We start from the raw sequence: 21,429 nt of genomic DNA on the forward strand, positions 1-21,429 counted from the left end.
GAATTTGAAGGAAACATGACTGGAAAACTTGTCATCTGACAGAGATGTGATTTTCAAGGCAAAAGTTAAAGCAGGACAACAGATGGCAGGAGGAGGCATTTCACTTAAAATATCATCAGAACTTAGTGACAGAGCTGTCTAAAAATGGAAAGGCTAAAAAATAATAATAAAAATAAAAATAAATAAAATAAAAATGGAAAGGCTGCCTGGAGATAGTGAGCTGCCTCTCCCTGGAGGGGCAGAATGCAAAATGGGCAAACTGGTGGGAACATTGCTGCGGCCAGAACCGGAACCTTCTCCCATCAGGTCCTCCTCAGCACACTTCACACTTGTACCTTTCAAACACAGTCTTTACCCAGGCAGCCTCCTTTACCCAAGCCTTTACCTGCTTAGTCCAGATTTCTAAATGTTTGTCATAGTTAATCACACAACTTCAGAGCTGAGCCAGCCTTGTAGATCATGAGGGCGAGCACGCCAGTTTTAAAAACAAGAAAACTGGACCCAGATGTGAAATGGCGCTAAGATCAGGACAGTCTGGACCTGACCAGGTGCTGTACAGGGCACCCTCTTCCACAGTCGACTGCTCTTTCCTTTTCACCATCATAACAAACCATACCTTGAGTGGCAAACACGTGACTGGAAAAGGTGTTCTCCAAAATTTTCCACTATACACTTAAAGGAAATCTTTACTGAAACTGACAGAAAATATTGGATTTGCCAAAAAGATACTAAAATCAGTTACTGACAAATGAAAAAATGAATCAGAGAAAAAATGTAAATGATGCAAGTATTACAGTAAATGACAAGCAAAGTACAGTTTCCCCTTAAATGTGCTTTATTACTTTTCCTCCACCCCTATAAGTGCAGACACGTCCAGTTACATTACTCAACCAGGTGACGGAGCAGTGGAGCAGCTGCCTGAAAAGGATACACATCTTTCATCTGCTCGATGGTTGGTGCTCGAATAATATCATTGATTCCAATGATGTTCTCATGTCTGAAGCGCAGTAAGATTTTTATCTCCCTCAGGGTTCTCTGGCAGTAGGTCTGGTGCTCAAAAGGGCTGATTTTCTTGATAGCTACTCGAACTTTGTTGACATTATCATAAGCAGAGCTAAAAAAATAAATAAAAAAGGAGGGAAGGAGGGGAGATGGCATTAAAAACAGTTCTCAGAACAAGGCGGTAAAGTATTAAATGTTTAGCACTCTGAGCAAATACTTGTTTCATACACGTGAAGGCAGCATGTGTATAATCCACAAAGAGGCCTTAAACTAGGGAGGATGCGGCTGGCAAAACGCAGCACACACAGAATCTCAAAACTAACAGAGGGCCTGGCCCTGGGAACTGTACAGATGTCCATTTTCATAAATCCAGGAACATGGGCGTATGACACACATAAGCCATTTTCCCACTGTTTTTAACAGCAACTGCATTCTGGTGAGAGCAATCATTTCTGCCTCCAAAACAACTTCCTACTGTTGGATTAGATTCCACTGACTCAGCAGAAACAATCAATTGACCATCAACCACATCTTCAACCCGAACAAAAATGCACCCAAGAGAGCAATAAGGATATACTGCATAGCACAGGGACTTATAGCCATTATCTTGTAATAACTCCTAATGGAGCATAATCTGTAAAAATACTAAATCACTATGCTGTATATCTGAAACTAATATTGTAAGTCAACTATACTTCAATTAAAAGGTGGGGCAGGAGGATGCATTGATTGCTTGCAACAACTTTGTCTTACGTGCAAAATGACATGACTATTTCTCCCCCCCCCCCCACAAGAAATTTAATCAAGATGTTTGGGTAGTCTTATAACAAAACCTAAAAAGTATTGTTCAAAAAATACCTTCACAGCCATAACATAGGGCCCAGTTCTTTCCAAGTTGTCCTGAAGGTCTGACTTAATAGAATTCCAAGCAGAAGCAATAATAATTTTATCTTCAATTTTATGATGAATTTGAATCTTGAATATTACTACTATCTTTATGAACAATATTCTATTGAATCTTTTCTGTAAGAGCTTTTCATATTAACAAGTATCAACATCTGGTCCACTGACCGAAGCAATGAAAGAACACGGACGGGCAGTAAGACATTACTTCTGGTCTCCTCTGGGTAAGTGCTAGAAACAGGAAACAGTAAAATAAGTTTATTCTCAAGTTTGTGCTTCTACAATGATATCTATCAGTCTACTTATACTGAGAATTACTGATGCATCTGTCTGACTCTACCACAAAACTATGCTGTAGGAGGGACCTTGTCTCACTCAGCTTCAGCTTTCTCACACCATTTATACATTGCACTCGGGTACCCCAACACTTTGAAATGACGTCTATTTCCTTAAATAAAAGAATAGCTACTCAAATCTTATTTTGCTTTGGTTTGCTGCAAGAAGGCCCAAACCACTGATTTTTAGGTAGACAGGCAAAGGGATATGTCGTTCAAGCAAGCTTATTCAACACTGGGAGTAAATACTATTAGAAATCAAAACTTTTTTGGTAATTCAGATTTTAGAGCCTGAGTTCAACAAAAGAGAACACAGGTTAAAATAGTTATAAAATACTGGTTTACACTCAACATTATAAATAACCAGGGCTTCCCTGGTGGCGCAGTGGTTAAGAATCCGCCTGCCAATGCAGGGGAAACGGGTTCAAGCCCTGGTCCGGGAAGATCCCACATGCCGTGGAGCAACTAAGCCCATGCGCCACAACTACTGAGCCTGCGCTCTAGAGCCCATGAGCCACAGCTACTAAGCCCTCATGCCATAACTCCTGAAGCCCACACGCCTAGAGCCCATGCTCCACAACAAGAGAAGCCACTGCAATGAGAAGCCGGCGCGCTGCAACGGAAGACTAGCCCCCGCTTGCCGCAACTAGAGAAGGCCCGCATGCAGCAACAAAGACCCAACGCAGCCAAAAATAAATAAATAAATATTTAAAAATTAAAAATAAATAAATAAATATCCAGTTTTACTGAAGCATGGTAGTCAAACAAACACGGGCATAAACTTGCCTTTGAGAATAAGACTGCTTGGGGAGAGGGGCTTATGGTCAATGTGCCCCTCCAACAGTACCGACTGACACTCAGTGATGAAATTGGAACTGGGTATGTTATTTAAAACAGAGAGAGGGTGTCCCTGGTAGCGCAGTGGTTAAGAACCCGCCTGCCAATGCAGGGGACACGGGTTTGAGCCCTGGTCCTGGAAGATCTCACATGCTGCGGAGCAACTAAGCCCGTGCACCACAACTACTGAGCCTGCGCTCTAGAGCCCACAAGTCACAACTACTGAGCCTGCGTGCCACAACTACTGAAGCCCACGCACCTAGAGCCCGTGCTCCACAAGTGAAGCCACTGCAATGAGAAGCCCACGCACCGCAACGAAGAGTAGCCCCCACTCACTGAAACTAGAGAAAGCCTGCGCACAGCAACAAAGACCCAATGCAACCAAAAATAAATAATAAATAAATTTAAAGTAAATAAATAAATAAAACACAGAGAGAGGCGCAGACAGACACACACACACACAGACACACACACACACCCCTAAGTAAAGGAGGGAACTTTTATCCAGCCATTTGGTTATATTAACAGGATACAAAGATTATACTATTACTGTGCCCTTGAGCTCAAGCTATTGAGAGCACCCAATCATCTTACATAAATGCAGCTTCAAGTCCCAGATGAATCCTATCCTAAGATACATAAATGGTGGGGAATGGGAGGTCAGGCCAATAGGTGAGCACATTCAATTCTTAAAACGGTAGATTCCTACTATTCAGCAATAAAAGGAAACAAACTGTTGATATATACAACACAGATGAATCTCAAAATAATTATGCTGAGTAAAGCCAGACCAAAAGAAAAGTACCTCTACTTATATAAAATGCAAACTAGTCTATGAGGACACAAAGCACGTCAGAAGGGTTTACCTGGGGCTGCTGGGTGGGAGGGATTACACAAATGGAAATGGAAGCTAGATAACTTTTGGAGGCAATGAATGTTCATTATCTAATTGTTTTGATAGCTTAATGGGTGTATAATATGTCAAAACTTAAACTGTACACTGGTATATTGTTCATCAAGCAATTCTTAAGAGAGCAATTAAAAAAAGGAGCCAGGGCTCTCCAAATGCATGGTGAATTCCAGGGCCAGGGTGGGTGGGAACAGAGATTCCAGAACTATATTTGACCAGTTAATGTGGAAGTAGAAGCCCACAAAATTCTGGAGTAGATTATTTAACAGATGTTTTGTGATCACTTAGGGAAGAAAAGGGAACCAGCATGAGTCAATTATGAACAAGTCATGCTAAACTAACCTCATTTCCTGTTTTGACAGGGTTACCACAACAACAGGAGGGTGACGCCAGAGCTGTGGTGGATTCAAGCCACACTTGTCAAGCACTTCCCACTTCTGAGACTTCGTGTTAGTACTGGGGGCAAAGCCAATCAGCGATCCTGCTCTTAAAAAACTGGCAATTTAGTGAGGGAAGGAGACAGGAACAGACAGCATGCACTGCTTTTATCACAGTAAAGCACTTCTGAAACCCAAGGAGAAGCTGGGTAGATTAAGTCCAAATAAGGGCAACAAAGAGAGGATTAAAAGAAGATGAGGCCTGTAGAAACCATACCCTGAAAGATGAGCAGGCTTTCGAAAGAGGAGCAAGGGCACAGAGAAGGCGAGAGGCAACATGTGGAGAGGAAAACAATCAGGCCATCTACTGGGGACAGCTGGTCCTCACCCAACCAGGCACCTCCTCACCCAGTGGTGATTATTGGGTCCGGGAATGTGCCATCAGGAGCCCCAGAATCCCAAGGCAGCGAGCAGAATGCTCCTCCAGGGTGTGTACCACAAGCGGTGGCCAAGGGGAGCTATCTGCAGGGTATACACGGTGCGTGAACTGTTGGGCTGGGGGGTCCACAAGCTCCAGCTCATGGGGGTTGGGGGGGCACAGCACTGGCTGGGAAGAGAAGAGGGCTATGCTGGAGGCCTGCTCTCCTCGAACTGCTGATACCCAACTCTAAAAAGCCCAAGATTTTTCAATTTGAACCTGATCTTCCAGGTCTTTAAGAAAGTTTATGTCTCGGGGGTGTGGGGGTGAGAATACATTTCTTGTTTCTTAGTTTGATTTATATGGTATGTGATGCTCCATTTGTATTCCTGACCCAGGCCTTGCAAAGAAAACATGAGGGGCAGGCCTGGGTTTGGGAGGCACAAAATGAAGATGGGGGTAGGGGAAGACAATGACAGTCTTGTACTTCCTGATTTAAAGATCTGAGGAGGCTTGCAGGTGATTCGGATGGCTCTGCGCTTCTAGCAGCATTAAAGAGAGAGAACAAGGTTAGGCGTAAGATATGGGAATTTTTAATGGAAGCCACAGAGGGTTGAACTACTGAGGAGAGATAAGTGGAGAAAACAGGTCTGATGACAGAACTCAGGAGCAGACAGAGGAGGAGGAACCAGCTAGAGAGTGAGGAAGCACCTATGAGCACCAGGAGAGAGTGGTGTTTCAGAAGCCAAGATTATAAAGAGTTCCAAACAGGAATGCTTCACAACAATTGGAAAGCATTCAATGAATCTGCAATCAGCTGATGTGTGGTACCCTGGGTGGCAGTAAGTGGAGGGGAGTGGGGACAGGAGTGGAAGCAGCACAGGTGACTACTTTTAAAGAAGGCGAGGAGGAGAATGACTGGCAAATCCAAGGGAACAACCAAAAGGCACACGCTGTTATGAAAGCAGTGGGTGGGTCGAAGGCTGGCGGACCAGGTGGGGTGAAAAGAAGACTCCCCAAAACTAGGCAGGTGTGAGAAGGCAGCACACACTTCAGGCAAAGCAGAGGTGCATGCAAAGCTACAGAGGCCTGCGGGAACCTGTGGCAAGAGAGTGGGACCCAAGGGGACACGGATGGGGTTGAAGCCGGAGGCATAAGCAGGAACCAGGCCATGCTTAAATATCTACAATTTTACCCTGGGGAGGCACCAAAAGATGTTAGGCAGGGATTTTAAGCATGGCGGTATTTTTATGAAGTTCCCTCAGGTAGTAGTTTATTGAAGGAATGGAATGGGGAGGGGAGTGCACCAGGCAGGAGCCATCTTAGCCAACTTGGAACGATGGTGGAGCCACAGCTTTGGAGAAAGTGGCCACAGGCAACTCAAGAAGTAGTGCCTACTTCATAAACCTCATGTTTCCTAGCTTGGTCCTGTTCAAATGCTCTCCATTCAATTAGACTATATTCCTCAATGGCAGAACTATACGTTCTAAATCACTTATGTCTTCTTCCTAGCAGCTGTAACCAAATTCACAGGGGAGAAACAAACAGTGGAGAAGAGACAAATCCTCCTAACAGAAGAACTTGGAGTAATATGTATAGATCCTCTCCCCTCCAGGAGGTGGGACTCAATCTCTCCCAGCCCCCACACCTTGCGGGCAGGCTGAACTTAGAGACTTGCTTCAAAAGAACAGAATGTGGGCTTCCCTGGTGGTGCAGTGGTTGAGAGTCCGCCTGCCGATGCAGGGGACACGGGTTCGTGCCCCGGTCCAGGAAGATCCCACATGCCGCGCAGTGGCTGGGCCCGTGAGCCATGGCCGCTGAGCCTGCGCGTCTGGAGCCTGTGCTCCACAACGGGAGAGGCCACAACAGTGAGAGGCCTGCGTACCGCAAGAAACAAAAACAAAAACAAAAGAACAGAATGTGAAGAGGGAAGGACAGTAACTTTACAGTGGAGAAGCCTGGCAGATACCACTTCCACCAGGCGATCAGTTACCACTACCAGTGACGTCATGTGGACACTGTGACTCCCTGATAGGATGAGGCGAGAAAGGCAGCTCATCTCTGTGATATTCTTTTCCCAAACCTGTAACCCCAGGCTAATAGTGAGAAGAACATCAGACAAACCCAAGTTGAGGGATATTCTACAAAATACTTGACGAGTACTCTTTAAGTCATGAAAAGAAAAGTGAGAAAACAGTCACAGAGAGACAGGCAGACATAACAACTAAATGCATGTAGTATCCTGGATTGGATCCTGGAACAGAAAAAGGAAATCAGTGGAAAAGCAAATTCCAAATAAAGTCTGAAATTTCTTTATACCAATGCTGGTTTCTCAGTTTTGATAAGCGCATACAGTAATGTAAGATGTTAATATCAAGGGAAACAGAAACTGGGTGGGGGCTTACGGGAACCCTCTGCACTATCCTGGCAACTTTTCTGTAAACCTAAAATTATTCCAACATAAAAGTTTATCTGAAGAAGGTCTTCCACTAAATTATACCTCCAAAATTGATGACATAATTATAATTAACATGTAGAAAATATGGGCTTAATTTAATAAGTAGAAGGAAACATAAACATTTCATAATTATCTACTTTAACCCCCATAAAAATAAAAATGAATGCCCAATGGAACAAAAATATTCCTAAAAATGTAACTGAAAACTTTACCTAATTGAACTTTAAGTTATGTTCCACCTCAATCATTTGACAAACATTTACTAAATACCCAATATAGGCTAAATCTCACTACAGATTGAAATAAATAGATCATCCCACCTGCCTTTCTCCCTTTGAGCATCCTTAAGAATAGGTATGATATTTGAAGGTATTTACTGCAAAACTACCTAAAAGAACAAAACCTGTATTGCCAAACATAAGGATTAATACATTATGGAATATTTATATAACAGGTCACTATGCAGCCATTAAACTAAGTATGAAGATCGTATTAACTAAAGGTGAGATTCAAAATAAACCAACGGACTGCAGCTTAAAAATATTTATCTAGAAGAGGCAATATACAGAACAAGCTAGGATGATGGGACCATGAGTGATTTAAAACGTAATTTAAATTGTATTTTGTCTTACTATTTCTGTCTATTCTGTTGGGAGAAAAAAATAACCAGTGAGGGGTGGGTAATATAAGATAAGGCAGCTTGAAGGAAATAACTTGAGTTTTTAAATGAGTTCCTAAAGTTCTAAATACCTTCACAGGCTTTTGCTTCTTAACTTAAAAAACCAGACAGTATTTATGAAATAACAGTTTTCTGACACCCAGCAACAGGCAACACAGGCCAGCAAGCTGAGTCCTGTGACTGCCCCAGCTTACTGCCTGGAGTTTCCAGGTTTCAGTAAACAGAAGGGAAACCCAAATGGAGCCTGGTAGTCTCCCTGAGTTGAGACAGAATTCAAGATCTGGAGAGTCCAACTCAGAATTTCTGCGGCTGAGTACAGGAGAGGAGAACTTCAGAGAAGGTTGGGGAGATCCACAGAGGGTTCCCTCTGAGTGTCCAGCTGATAATGATCAGAGCTTGTGCATGATCAAATTCCAAGGCTGGGGAAGGAGCCACCAGAGAGGAGCAGATGGACTAATCCATGTGGAACAAGGCTGCGAACAGTTCCTCTTCTACCACTTTTCCAGTAAAGACCTCCTCACACCAGGACAAAAAACTGAGTCCTCAGAAAGGTGTTGACTCAGTACTGGGGCTAAATTAGCCTTTGACTAAAGGCTATTCTGGACTAAATGCTTAAAAGAGAGCTAAAATGCTTAAAAGAGAGTTTTCAAGGGATCAAAGTGTTCCAAGTAACTTAACTGCATCCCAGAAAAAAAAGTCCCAAAGTATTTAAAGAAATACCAAAAAAAGCCCTAGCACTCAATGTAAAATCCAGTGTCTTGCATCCAATCAACATCCAAACCCCCCCCCAAAAATAAAAAATCCCCAGGAACTATATTCAATACCTTGCAATAACCTATAATGGAAAAGAATCTGAAAAAAACATAAATACTGAATATAATGAATCACTTTGTTGTACATCTGAAATACTGTAAATCAGTAAAAACAACAGCCACAAAACAAAAAAGCAGGAAAATACAATCTATAATGAAGAGAAAAGCCAATAAAAAAACATACCTAGGAAGTAGAGATGATAGAATTAGTAGACAATCATGTGTACTGGTATAAATATACTCCATATGTTCGTGAACGTACAGCACAATATAAAGAGAGAAGTGGAAGGTATAAGAAAGACTCAAAATGAACTTCTAGAGATGAAAAAAATACAATGGTTGAAATTAGCAAGAGATTATACACTGAAGAAAAACCTGGTGACCTAGAAGACACAGCAGTACAATCTAGCCAAAATGTAATTCAATGGAGACATCGGGGGGAAACAGAGCACCAGCGAGCTGTGGGACAAGGTCAAGGAGATTAACATACATTTAATTGGAGTCTAACAACTTCACATGTACAAAATCCGAGGGAAAGTAAATATTTCTAGAAAAGTGCTAAATGTCAAGGAAAAAAGAAACATACAAGTGCTCTCTCTACACTGGTTTCCAACTTAGCAACAGGCACCACTTAGTAGCTGAGACTGTCATTACAACAGAGAGTGAAAACTTATGCTGATGCCCAAGTATTAGCTGAGAGAAGCTGCATTCAGATACCTATGGTATTAAGCTGAGATTATAAAAGAATTATTTTCGGATTCCCACTTGGACATACAGAAATAATTTGATATATTATGGACTCTGAGAAACAGAGGAGCCATTTCAAATCTACTACGTTTGCCAGCTGGAATGACAGCAGTCTTGCATGTGAAGGAAAAAAAAGGCCTGCTCCAAATTGCTCCATGAAAGCTGTACCCTTTATTCTTTAAAAAAGCATTATTCCAAAATTTCAGGATTGCTAGTTATTTGGTTATTAGAGTTTAGGAAAGAACCTTTATTCCTAAGACTTTATTCATCTGAATAGCTTTACTTTTGTGGTATAGTTCCTTTCACTGTTAGAAGTTCTCTGATCGTGTCTCATAAAATTGACCTTCCCCCGCCATCCTGAACTTTCCTGCTTTTTTTCTAGGTATATCTGGGTCTGTCCATGGCCCTGATGGCAGGGTGCTCAGCATGGTCACTACTCTCCAGTGCTGGTGGTGCCCACACCAGCTCCACTTCCAATTCGGCTACTGCATTCTCACACACACTCCAAGGCTGTGGGGTGTGAGGAGCCGCCCACAGGGCTGGCTTGTACTGCCAATTCTTCACACCCTCGACTCCTGATCACACCTCCTCCTCTCAAAGTCATACTTACTACAGTGCAAACAGCAACAACAGTTAACAGGGTTGATGCAGCACTTTCAAGTCTTGTTTCCCCCATGTCAAGACTTTTATTTTTGATGTATATTACATATGAGGCATATTTTCACTTTACATCATGTTTACTCACAATTATTGATATATTGTGCTGTCTTGTTTCTCATATGGACATCACTCAAGATACTTATAGTTGGGTGGTGATAATAAAAAGAAATCTTATGAACAATTCTTATTTAATAATATCTACAACTTACTGAGTGTTTACTATGTGTCAGACATTGCTCTATGTTAATATCTGTGAACCTCTTTCAGAAGGTGGTATTTATTTAAGGTGGGTTAAAAAGCACAGCAGGGTTTAATAGGCAGTCTATGAGGAAAGGCTTGCAGAAGGAAGTAGCCACAGGAACTAAAGCATGGAAGGCTGGGTACAAGTGCGAAGTTGTCCAGTACAGCTGGAGTTTAGAGCTCATCTGGGCGAAAAGCAAAAGGTAACATCACACAAAGAAAGCTGAGAAATCTGTACTTTATTCTTTTTTTTTTTAATTTTAAAATTTTATTTATTTTTTTATACAGCAAGTTATTAGTCATCAATTTTATACAACACATCAGTGTATACATGTCAATCCCAATCGCCCAATTCATCTCACCACCCCCACCCCCGCAGCTTTCCCCCCTTGGTGTCCATACGTTTGTTCTCTACATCTGTGTCTCAATTTCTGCTCTGCAAACCGGTTCACCTGTACCATTTTTCTAGGTTCCACATATACGCGTTAATATACAATATTTGTTTTTCTCCTTCTGACTTACTTCACTCTGTATGACAGTCTCTAGATCCATCCACGTCTCAACAAATGACCCAACTTCGTTCCTTTTTATAGCTGAGTAATATTCCACTGTATATATGTACCACATCTTCTTTATCCAGTCGTCTGTCGATGGGCATTTAGGTTGCTTCCATGACCTGGCTATTGTAAATAGTGCTGCAATGAACATTGGGGTGCATGTGTCTTTTTGAATTATGGTTTTCTCTGAGTATATGCCCAGTAGTGGGATTGCTGGGTCATATGGTAATTCTATTTTTAGTTTTTTAAGGAACCTCCATACTGTTCTCCATAGTGGCTGTATCAATTTACATTCCCACCAACAGTGCAGGAGGGTTCCCTTTTCTCCACATCCTCTCCAGCATTTGTTGTTTGTAGATTTTCTGATGATGCCCATTCTAACTGGTGTGAGGTGATCCCTCATTGTAGTTTTGATTTGCATTTCTCTGATAATTAGTGACGCTGAGCAGCTTTTCATGTGCTTCTTGGCCATCTGTATGTTTTCTTTGGAGAAATGTCTATTTAGGTCTTCTGCCCATTTTTGGATTGGGCTGTTTGTTTTCTTAATATTGAGCTGCATGAGCTGTTTATATATTTTGGAGATTAATCCTCTGTCCGTTGATTCATTTGCAAATATTTTCTCCCATTCTGAGGGTTGTCTTTTCATCTTGTTTATGGTTTCCTTTGCCGTGCAAAAAACTCTGAAGTTTCATTAGGTCCCATTTGTTTATTTTTGTTTTTATTTCCATTACTCTAGGAGGTGGATCAAAAAAGATCTTGCTGTGATTTATGTCAAAGAGTGTTCTTTCTATGTTTTCCTCCAAGAGTTTTACAGTGTCTCGTCTTATATTTAGGTCTCGAATCCATTTTGAGTTTATTTTTGTGTATGGTGTTAGGAAGTGTTCTGATTTCATTTTTTTACATGTTTTGCCAGCACCACTTATTGAAGAGACTGTCTTTTCTCCATTGTATATCCTTGCCTCCTTTGTCATAGATTAGTTGACCAGAGGTGCATGGGTTTATTTCTAGGCTTTCTATCTTGTTCCATTGATCTGTGTTTCTGTTTTTGTACCAGTACCATATTGTCTTGATGACTGCAGCTTTGTAGTATAGTCTGAAGTCAGGGACTCTTGATTCCTCCAGCTCCGTTTTTTTCCCTCAAGACTGTTTTGGCTATTCGAGGTCTTTTGTGTCGCCATACAAATTTTAAGATTTTTTGTCCTAGTTCCGTAAAAAATGCCATGGGTAATTTGACAGGGATTGCATTGACTGTAGATAGCTTTGGGTAGTATAGTCATCTTCACAATATTGATTCTTCCAACCCAAGAACATGGTATATCTCTCCATCTGTTGGTATCATCTTTAATTTCTTTCATCAGTGTCTTATAGTTTTCTGCACACAGGTCTTTTGTCTCCCTAGGTAGGTTTATTCCTAAGTATTTTATTCTTTTTTTTGCAATGGTAACTGGGAGTGTCTCCTTAATTTCTCTTTCAGATATTTCATCATTAGTGTATAGGAATACAAGAGATTTCTGTGCATTAATTTTGTATCCTGCAACTTTACCAAATTCATTGATTAGCTCTAGTAGTTTTCTGGTGGCATCTTTAGGATTCTCTATGCGTAGTATCATGTCATCTGCAAACAGTGACAGTTTTACTTTTCTTTTCCAATTTGTATTCCTTTTATTTTTCTTCTCTGATTGCCATGGCTAGGACTTCCAAAACTATGTTGAATAATAGTGATGAGAGTGGATATCTTTGTCTCATTCCTGATCTTAGAGGAAATACTTTCAGTTTTTCACCACTGAGAATGATGTTTGCTGTGGGTTTGTCATATATGGCCTTTATTATGTTGAGGTAGGTTCCCTCTATGCCCACTTTCTGGAGGGTTTTTTAGCATAAATTGGTGTTGAATTTTGTCAGAAGTTTTTTCTGCATCTATTGAGATGATTATATGGTTTTTCTTCTTCAATTTGTTCATGTAGTGTATCACATTGATTGATTTGCATATACTGAAGAATCCTTGCATCCCTGGGATAAATCCCACTTGATCATGGTGTATGATCCTTTTAATGTGCTGTTGGATTCTGTCTGCTAGTATTTTGTTGAGGATTTTTGCATCTATATTCATCAGTGATATTGGTCTGTAATTTTCTTTTTTTGTAGTATCTTTGTCTGGTTTTGGTTATCAGGGTGATGATGGTGGCTTCACAGAATGAGTTTGGGAGTGTTCCTTCCTCTGCAGTTTTTTGGAAGAGTTTGAGAAGGATGGGTTAGCTCGTCTCTAAACATTTGATAGAATTCACCTGTGGAGCCATCTGGTCCTGGACTTTCATTTGTTGGAAGATTTTTAATCACAGTTTCAATTTCATTACTTGTGATTGGTCTGTTCATATTTTCTATTTCTTCCTGGTTCAGTCTTGGAAGGTTATACCTTTCTAAGAATTTGTCCATTTCTTCCAGGTTGTCCATTTTATTGGCATAGAGTTGCTGGTAGTAGTCTCTTAGGATGCTTTGTATTTCTGTGGTGTCCGTTGTAACTTCTCCTTTTTCATTTCTAATTTTATTGATTTGAGTCCTCTCCCTCTTTTTCTTGATGAGTCTGGCTAATGGTTTATCAATTTTGTTTATCTTCTCAAAGGACCAGCTTTTAGTTTTATTGATCTTTGCTATTGTTTTCTTTGTTTCTATTTCATTTATTTCTTCTCTGATCTTTATGATTTCTTTCCTTCTGCTAACTTTGGGTTTTGTTTGTTCTTCTTTCTCTAGTTCCTTTAGGTGTAAGGTTAGATTGTTTATTTGAGATTTTTCTTGTTTATTGAGGTAGGCTTGTATAGCTATAAACTTCCCTCTTATGATTGCTTTTGCCGCATCCCATACGTTTTGGATCATTGTGTTTTCATTGTCATTTGTCTCTAGGTTTTTTTGTTTTTCGTTGTTTTTTTTTGCGGTACGCAGGCCTCTCACCGCTGTGGCCCCTCCTGTTGCGGAGCACAGACTCTGGATGCGCAGGCTCAGCGGCCATGGCCCACGTGTCCAGTCGCTCCGCGGCACGTGGGATCCTCCCAGACCAGGGCACGAACCCGCGTCCCCTGCATCGTCAGGCGGACTCTCAACCACTGCGCCACCAGGGAAGACTTCTACGTATTTTTTGATTTCCTCTTTGATTTCTTCAGTGATCTCTTGGTTATTTAGTAACGTATTGTTTAGCCTCCATGTGTTTGTGTTTTTTATGTTTTTTCCCCTGTAATTCATTTCTAATCTCATAGTGTTGTGGTCAGAAAAGATGCTTGATACAATTTCAATTTTCTTAAATTTACTGAGGCTTGATTTGTGACCAAGATGTGATCTATCCCGGAGAATGTTCTGTGCGCACTTGAGAAGAAAGTGTAATCTGCTGTTTTGGGATGGAACGTCTTATAATTATCAATTAAATCTATCTGGTCTCTTGTGTCATTTAAATTAAAGCTTGTGTTTCCTTATTTCTTTTGTGTCTGGATGATCTGTCCAATGGTGTAAGTGAGGTGTTAAAGTCCCCCACTATTAATTGTGTTACTGTCGATTTCCTTTTATAGCTGTTAGTAGTTGCTTTATGTATTGAGGTCCTCCTATGTTGGGTAAACATATATTTGTAATTGTTATATCTTCTTGGATTGACCCCTTGATCATTATGTAGTGTCCCTCCTTGTCTCTTGTAACATTCTTTATTTTAAAGTGTATTTTATCTGATATTGAGTATTGCTACTACAGCTTTCTTTTGATTTCCATTTGCATTGAATATCTTTTTCCACCCCCTCACTTTCAGTCTGTATGTGTCCCTAGGTCTGAAGTGGGTCTCTTGTAGACAGCATATATATGGGTCTTGTTTTTGTATCCATTCAGCAAGCCTGTGTCTTTTGGTTGGAGCATTTAATCCATTCATGTTTAAGGTAATTATCGATATGTATGTTCCTATGACCATTTTCTAAGTTGTTTTGGGTTTGTTTTTGTAGGGCCTTTTCTTCTCTTGTGTTTCCCACTTAGAGAAGTTCCTTTAGCTTTCATTGTAGAGCTGGTTTGGTGGTGCTGAGTTCTCTTAGCTTTTGCTTATCTGTAAAGCTTTTGATTTCTCCATCGAATGTGAATGAGATCCTTGCTGGGTAGAGTAATCTTGGTTGTAGGTTCTTCCCTTTCATCACTTTAAGTATATCATGCCACTCCCTTCTGGCTTGTAGAGTTTCTGCTGAGAAATCAGCTGTTAATCTTATGGGCGTTCCCTTGTATGTTATTTGTCATTTTTCCCTTGCTGCTTTCAATAATTTTTCTTTGTCTTTAATTTTTGCCAATTTGATTACCATGTGTCTCGGCGTGTTTCTCCTTGGGTTTATCCTGTATGGGACTCTCTGCGCTTCTTGGACTTGGGTGGCTACTTCCTTTCCCATGTTAGGGAAGTTTTCGACTATAATCTCCTCAAATATTTTCTCTGGTCCTTTCTCTCACTCTTCTCTTTCTGGGATCCCTATAATGCGAATGTTGTTGTGTTTAATGTTGTCCCAGAGGTCTCTTAGGCTGTGTCTTCATTTCTTTTCATTCTTTTTTCTCTATCCTGTTCCGCAGCAGTGAATTCCACCATTCTGTCTTCCAGGTCACTTATCTGTTCTTCCGCCTCAGTTGTTCTGCTACTGATTCCTTCTAGTGTAGTTTTCATTTCAGTTATTGTATTGTTCATCTCTGTTTGTTTGTTCTTTAATTCTTCTAGGTCTTTGTTAAACATTTCTTGCATCTTCTCAATCTTTGCCTCCATTCTTTTTCCCAGGTCCTGGATCATCTTCACTATCGTTATTCTGAATTCTTTTTCTGAAAGGTTGCCTGTCTCCACTTTATTTAGTTTTTTTTCTGGGGTTTTATCTTGTTCCTTCATCTAGTACATAGTCTTCTGCCTTTTCATCTTGTCTATCTTTCTGTGAATGTGGTTTTTGTTCTACAGGCTGCAGGATTGTAGTTCTTCTTGCTTCTGCTGTCTGCCTTCTGGTGGATGAGGCTATCTAAGAGGCTTGTGCAAGTTTCCTGATGGGAGGGACTGGTGGTGGGTAGAGCTGACTGTTGCTCTGGTAGGCAGAGCTCAGTAAAACTTTAATCTGCTTGGCTGATTGGTTGGTTGGGGCTGGGTTCCCTCCCTGTTGGTTGTTTGGCCTGAGGGAACCCAACACTGGAGCCTACCTGGCCTCGTTGGTGGGGCTAATGGCTGACTCTGAGAGGGCTCACGCCAAGAAGTACTTCCCAGAACTTCTGCTGTCAGTGTCCTTGTCCCCACAGTGAGCCACAGCCACCCCCCACCTCTGCAGGAGACCCTCCAACACTAGCAGGTAGGTCTGGTTCAGTCTTCCCTTGGGTCACTCCTTCCCCTGGGTCCCAATGCACACACTACTTTGTGTGTGCCCTCCAAGAGTGGAGTCTCTGTTTCCCCCAGTCCTGTCGAAGTCCTGCAATCAAATCCCACTAGCCTTCAAAGTCTGATTCTCTAGGAATTCCTCCTCCCGTTGCCAGATCCCCAGGTTGGGAAGCCTGACGTGGGGCTCAGAACCCTCACTCCAGTGGGTGGACTTCTGTGGTGTAAGTGTTCTCTGGTCTGTGAGTCATCCACCCAGCAGTTATGGGATTTGATTTTACTGTGATTGTGCCCCTCCTACCGTCTCACTGTGGCTTCTTCTTTGTCTTTCGATGCGGGGTATCTTTTTTGGTGAGTTCCAGTGTCTTCCTGTCGATGACTGTCCCGCAGCTAGTTGTGATTCTGGTGTTCTGACAAGAGGGAGTGAGAGCACGTCCTTCTACTCCGCCATCTTGGTTCAGGCTCTAAATTCCTTTAGTAAAGACAATTCCCAAATCTGTACTTTATTCTGATAACAGAAAGAATTCTCCAGCCACGAGAGTGACACTATCAGAAATACAGGTATTTCCAGACACTGAAGGAGGCTAAACAGAGAAATATTAAGACCAGTAAAAAGCCTACAGTTGTAATTCTCGAAATATTTATATGTCTCACTACTTTGAAATTACAGTAGTTGTCACATCTGCTGCTTGATCTTGCTATTTAAGGAATTAATAAAGAAGCACACACATTAAAGATGTATTTTCTTAATATTAAAAAAAACCAGTACTTCAACATAACCGATTTCCTTGGTAACCTTACATAATTTATTCTATTCATTTCAGACCACTAATCTGATCTGGCAGTGAGGACCTCCTCAGGAGAACATGCCTCTCACAAAGGATCTCCTGCATCCCTCGCCAGAATAGGACACACAAGAAGCACCTGCTGCAGAGCCCCACCTCCTACTTCATGGATGTGAAATGCCCAGGATGCTATAAAACCACCACCATCTCTAGCCAGGCACAAACAGTAGTTTTGTGTGTTGGCTGCTCTAATGTCCTCTGCCAGCCTACAGGAGGAAAAAGCAAGGCTTACAGAAGGATGCTCCTTCAGTTGGAAGCAGCACTAAAAGCACCCTGAATCAAGATGAATGGGAAACGATCCCAATAAACATATTTTGGATTAAAAAAACCAAACCAAACCAAAAAACAACCCACTAATCTGAGAAGGAGCCACAGGTTTCACTGACTACCTAAAAGATCCATGACACAAAAAAGATTAAGAACTCTTATTATCAGGGCAATTTACAGATTCAGTGCAAATGGCAGAGACAGAAAACTAGTACATAGAAGTTTGTACTCAAGATAAAAAATGTCAGTTGGGATCTTGAAGGAGGCACGATGAATAAACTTAAAACCATTCAAATGTTAAAATCAATTTTATCAGGTATTCATTAATCGTCTACATTGTTAAGCGCTATGGATACTACAGCGAAAACAGAAAATTCCTTACTCTCATAAACTTTATACAACATGGGGGAAATATAAAGAGACATGTATTAGGGGACTTCCCTGGTGGTCTAGTGCAGCAGGGGGCACAGGTTCAATTCCTCGTCAGGGAACTAAGATCCCATAAGATGCGTGGCAAGGCCAAAGGAAGAAAAGGGGGGGTGGGGTAAGGAGACATATATTAAAAATAGATAAATTATGATAGATACTAAGAAAAAATGCAAATGCTATAATTAACATCATCATGGATAACTAGAGAACTTGGTTTAAATTAGGGGCTCAGGGAAGGCTCTTCCTCTCTAAGGAAGTGGCATTTAAAACAGAGACCTGAAGGACAGGCTGGAATTAGCCAGGTGACGGGTAGCTGAGAAGGCAAGTGTTCTACTGAACAGAGAGAGGTTAGGCAGGTGAATCTGTGGACCCCAAAGAAGGCTACTGGTGGCGGGCACATACCAAGCCAAGAGCACATGGCTCAGGATGAGGCTGTGACCTGGAAGTTGTGCTAAGGGTTTAAGACTCATCTTAAGTGCACTTCCACTTTAAGGAAGGACTAAAAGTACCCAATTTATATTTGTAAATGCTCTCTCCAGCTGTGATATGAAGAATAAATTGTAAAAAGGAAAGAGTGAAAAAAGAAACCATTTGAAACACTGCAATAGCACCAGTAAGAGATGGTAGTGGCTTGGACTAAGCAACAAGCACATAACTGGCATTTTAAGCCAGTCAGTTCATTGTACGAAATCATGTCGCCCACTGCAGAACATTCGGCGTCCCAGACTCGAGGGCACTGTGAACCAGCAGCACTCTCAAATCAGTAAAATACTCACAAAAAGAAAAAGCAGCACACCTCTAAGGGCAGTGGTAAAGCCTCTGGAATGTACAAGATGACGACAGTGGAGACAGGAGGAGTTACTGAGATTGAAAAGGAAAGGTGCTGACTGGGATCTAGTGAGCAAGGTGGGTGAACAGGCCAGATAATACTGTCAAGGTCAAAAATGAGCTGTGCATATGGGAGAAAAAATTTGCAACATGTAGGACTTGTATTTAGAGTATATAAAGAACTCTTACAACTTCAAAATAAGACAAACAACCCAAAATTTTAAATAGGCAAAAGAACAGACATTTTTTGTGTGACAATACACACACACAAAGATGAATGATGTCATAAGGGAAATTGTAAATTAAAACCACATAACATACCCATTAGAATAGCTAAAATGAAAAAGAATGACCATACCAAGTGCTGATGAGGTTGTAGAAAAGCTAGAACTCTCATACCCTGCAGGTGGAACTACAAAATGGTACAATCACTATGAAAAGGCTTGGTGGTTTCTGAAAAATTAAATGCACACTCACCATACAACCCAGCAGTTCCACTCCTAATTATTTACTCAAGAGAAATGAAAATATATGTCTATGACAATAGCCAAGATACGTACACAACCTAGGTGTCCACTAATGGATGAATGGATAAGGAAGACGTAGTATACGTGTACAATGGAATACCAGTCAGCTGTAAAAATGAACGAAATCTGCCACAACATGGACGGACCTTGAGGGCATTACACTAAGTGAAATAAGTCAGACAGAGAAAGACAAATACCACATGATGTCACTTATACATGGAATCTAAAAAACAAAACAAACAAAACAAAACCCAGGTGGTTGCCAGAGGGGTAGGGGGTAGGGATGGGGGGGAAACAGGTAAAGGGGGTCAAGAGGTACAAACTTACAGGTATAAAATAATTAAGTCACGGGGATGCAACATACAACATAGGGAATACAGTCAATGATACTGTATTGACTTTGTATGGTGACAGATGGTAACTGTGCTTATTGTGGTGATCATTTCACAATGTATACAAATGTCAAACCACTATGTGGTACACATGAAACTAATAAAATATTGTATGTCAAATTACTTCAATTAAAAAATAAAGAAAATATACATCCATAGAGACTTGTATACAAATGTTTGTAGGAGCTTTATTCATAACAGTCACAAACTTGGAACAACCCAAATAGTCATCAACAAGGAAAGAGTAAACAAACTGTGTGTCACCGTGCAATGGAAGAGCACTGAGCAACAAAAGGGAAATGACTACATGCGACAACAAGGATGAACCTGGAAAACCCTATGCTAAGTGAAAAAGCCAGGCAAAAAAGAGCAAAGACTTCTAAATTCCATTTATCTGAAACGCTAGGTAAGCTGAGGCTGATCTACAGTGATAGAAAACTGATCCATGGTTGCCTGAGCTGAAGACTGACAGCAAAGGGCACAAGGGTACTTCTTCCTGGGGTTATGTAATGTTCCATATCTCCACTGTGGTGGCGGTTACACAGGGTATATATTTGCCAAGACTCAACTGAACTTTGCACAAAGAAAAGGTCCATTTTGTTGTATATAAATTATACCTCAGGGCTTCCCTGGTGGCGCAGTGGTTGAGAGTCTGCCTGCCGATGCAGGGGACGCAGGTTCGTGCCCTGACCGGGGAAGATCCCACATGCCGCGGAGCGGCTGGGCCCGTGAGCCATGGCCGCTGAGCCTGTGCATCCGGAGCCTGTGCTCCACAAAGGGAGAGGCCACAATAGCGAGAGGCCCGCGTAGCGCAAAGAAAAAGAAAAAAATTATACCTCAAAAGGTGATTTTTAAAAACTGAGCTATGCTACAAAACTGTGGGGCTGATTTTCTCTCATGGTTCATATGCTCATACTGAGGACAATTTCATAGGAAGTGTTACAAACAGGTTTTGAGCAATGGCAACATCATTAGAATAAATGCCCAGGCTTCCACAGTCATTTCTGAGGCTTTGGCGTAAATATAACATTTCTGGTACATTCAGGCTTTCTCCCCATCCGCCCCAGCCCCCTGTCATTACAGTCATTTCATAGCAGAGGCTCAATAATATTTGTGGATAATAAAGTTTGTCTAATGAAGGAGCTATCTCCTCATGCATTAGCACCACATACTGTACACGTTGTTAAGCAACTAAAATGCTATCAACTGTTAATGGGTTATTTTTAGAGAAAGCTATTAAGCTGTTCTCTAAGCTACCCATTTCGGTGCACTTTAATTATCTGAACACAAAACCACAGTACTTTGTTTCACAGATAAAAATTAACTTGTCTTCAGATGCTAAGTAAGTTAGACTGATCCAAATTAATGTTCCAAAAGTAAGTAGGTAGATAATACAAATGACAGCTTTAAAAGAAAACGTATTCGTTCCTTTAGCCTGATTCTCTCATAATTTACTAACCAAGAAAGCCAGTGCAAAGGTTTCTTTAGAGTGTGTGAACCATTCAGTGAGCAAATAAAAGCTAAAGTCATTTTAGCTGTAAAACCATCATAATTTTACATTATTTTAAGACTGAGTGCTCCAATAATACTTCAGATATTGCAACTTAAAATCTGATGTCATGAACACATGTGCACCCTCTCTAGGAAAGGTGCTCCATACAGCCCAGAGCTTGAACAAATTTGGTTGTCTACATATGCATTTTTAAATCTCTTCAGTAATAGAACAGGGGCCAAAGAGTCAGGTGAGTTCCAATTCTGGCCCATTCCCTTACTAGCTGAGACATCACTGAACTACCCAACACCTCTGAGCAACCATTTGCTTGACTCAAAAATGAAGAAAGCCTATGGGGTTATGAAGA

The 21,429-nt window shown here is 41.1% G+C and overlaps 1 protein-coding gene and 1 pseudogene across 2 annotated transcripts in view; one reads left to right on the plus strand and one right to left on the minus strand.

Annotated features, from left to right (window-relative positions):
* The window catches only part of MAPK1 (mitogen-activated protein kinase 1), a 95,489-nt gene that overhangs the window by 40,896 nt on the left and 33,164 nt on the right, over window positions 1-21,429 (minus strand). The window contains exon 2 of the mRNA XM_079941728.1: window positions 932-1,114. Within this exon, the coding sequence (XP_079797854.1) occupies window positions 932-1,114 (183 nt within the window). The remainder of the gene's footprint in view (window positions 1-931; window positions 1,115-21,429) is intronic.
* On the plus strand, window positions 17,149-18,005 carry LOC307196658 (small ribosomal subunit protein eS27-like; annotated as a pseudogene). The gene has a single exon. The product of its transcript is annotated as a small ribosomal subunit protein eS27-like (transcript).

Source organism: Stenella coeruleoalba, assembly GCF_951394435.1.
Source record: "Stenella coeruleoalba genome assembly, chromosome: 14".
In the NCBI taxonomy this organism is placed as follows: domain Eukaryota; kingdom Metazoa; phylum Chordata; class Mammalia; order Artiodactyla; family Delphinidae; genus Stenella; species Stenella coeruleoalba.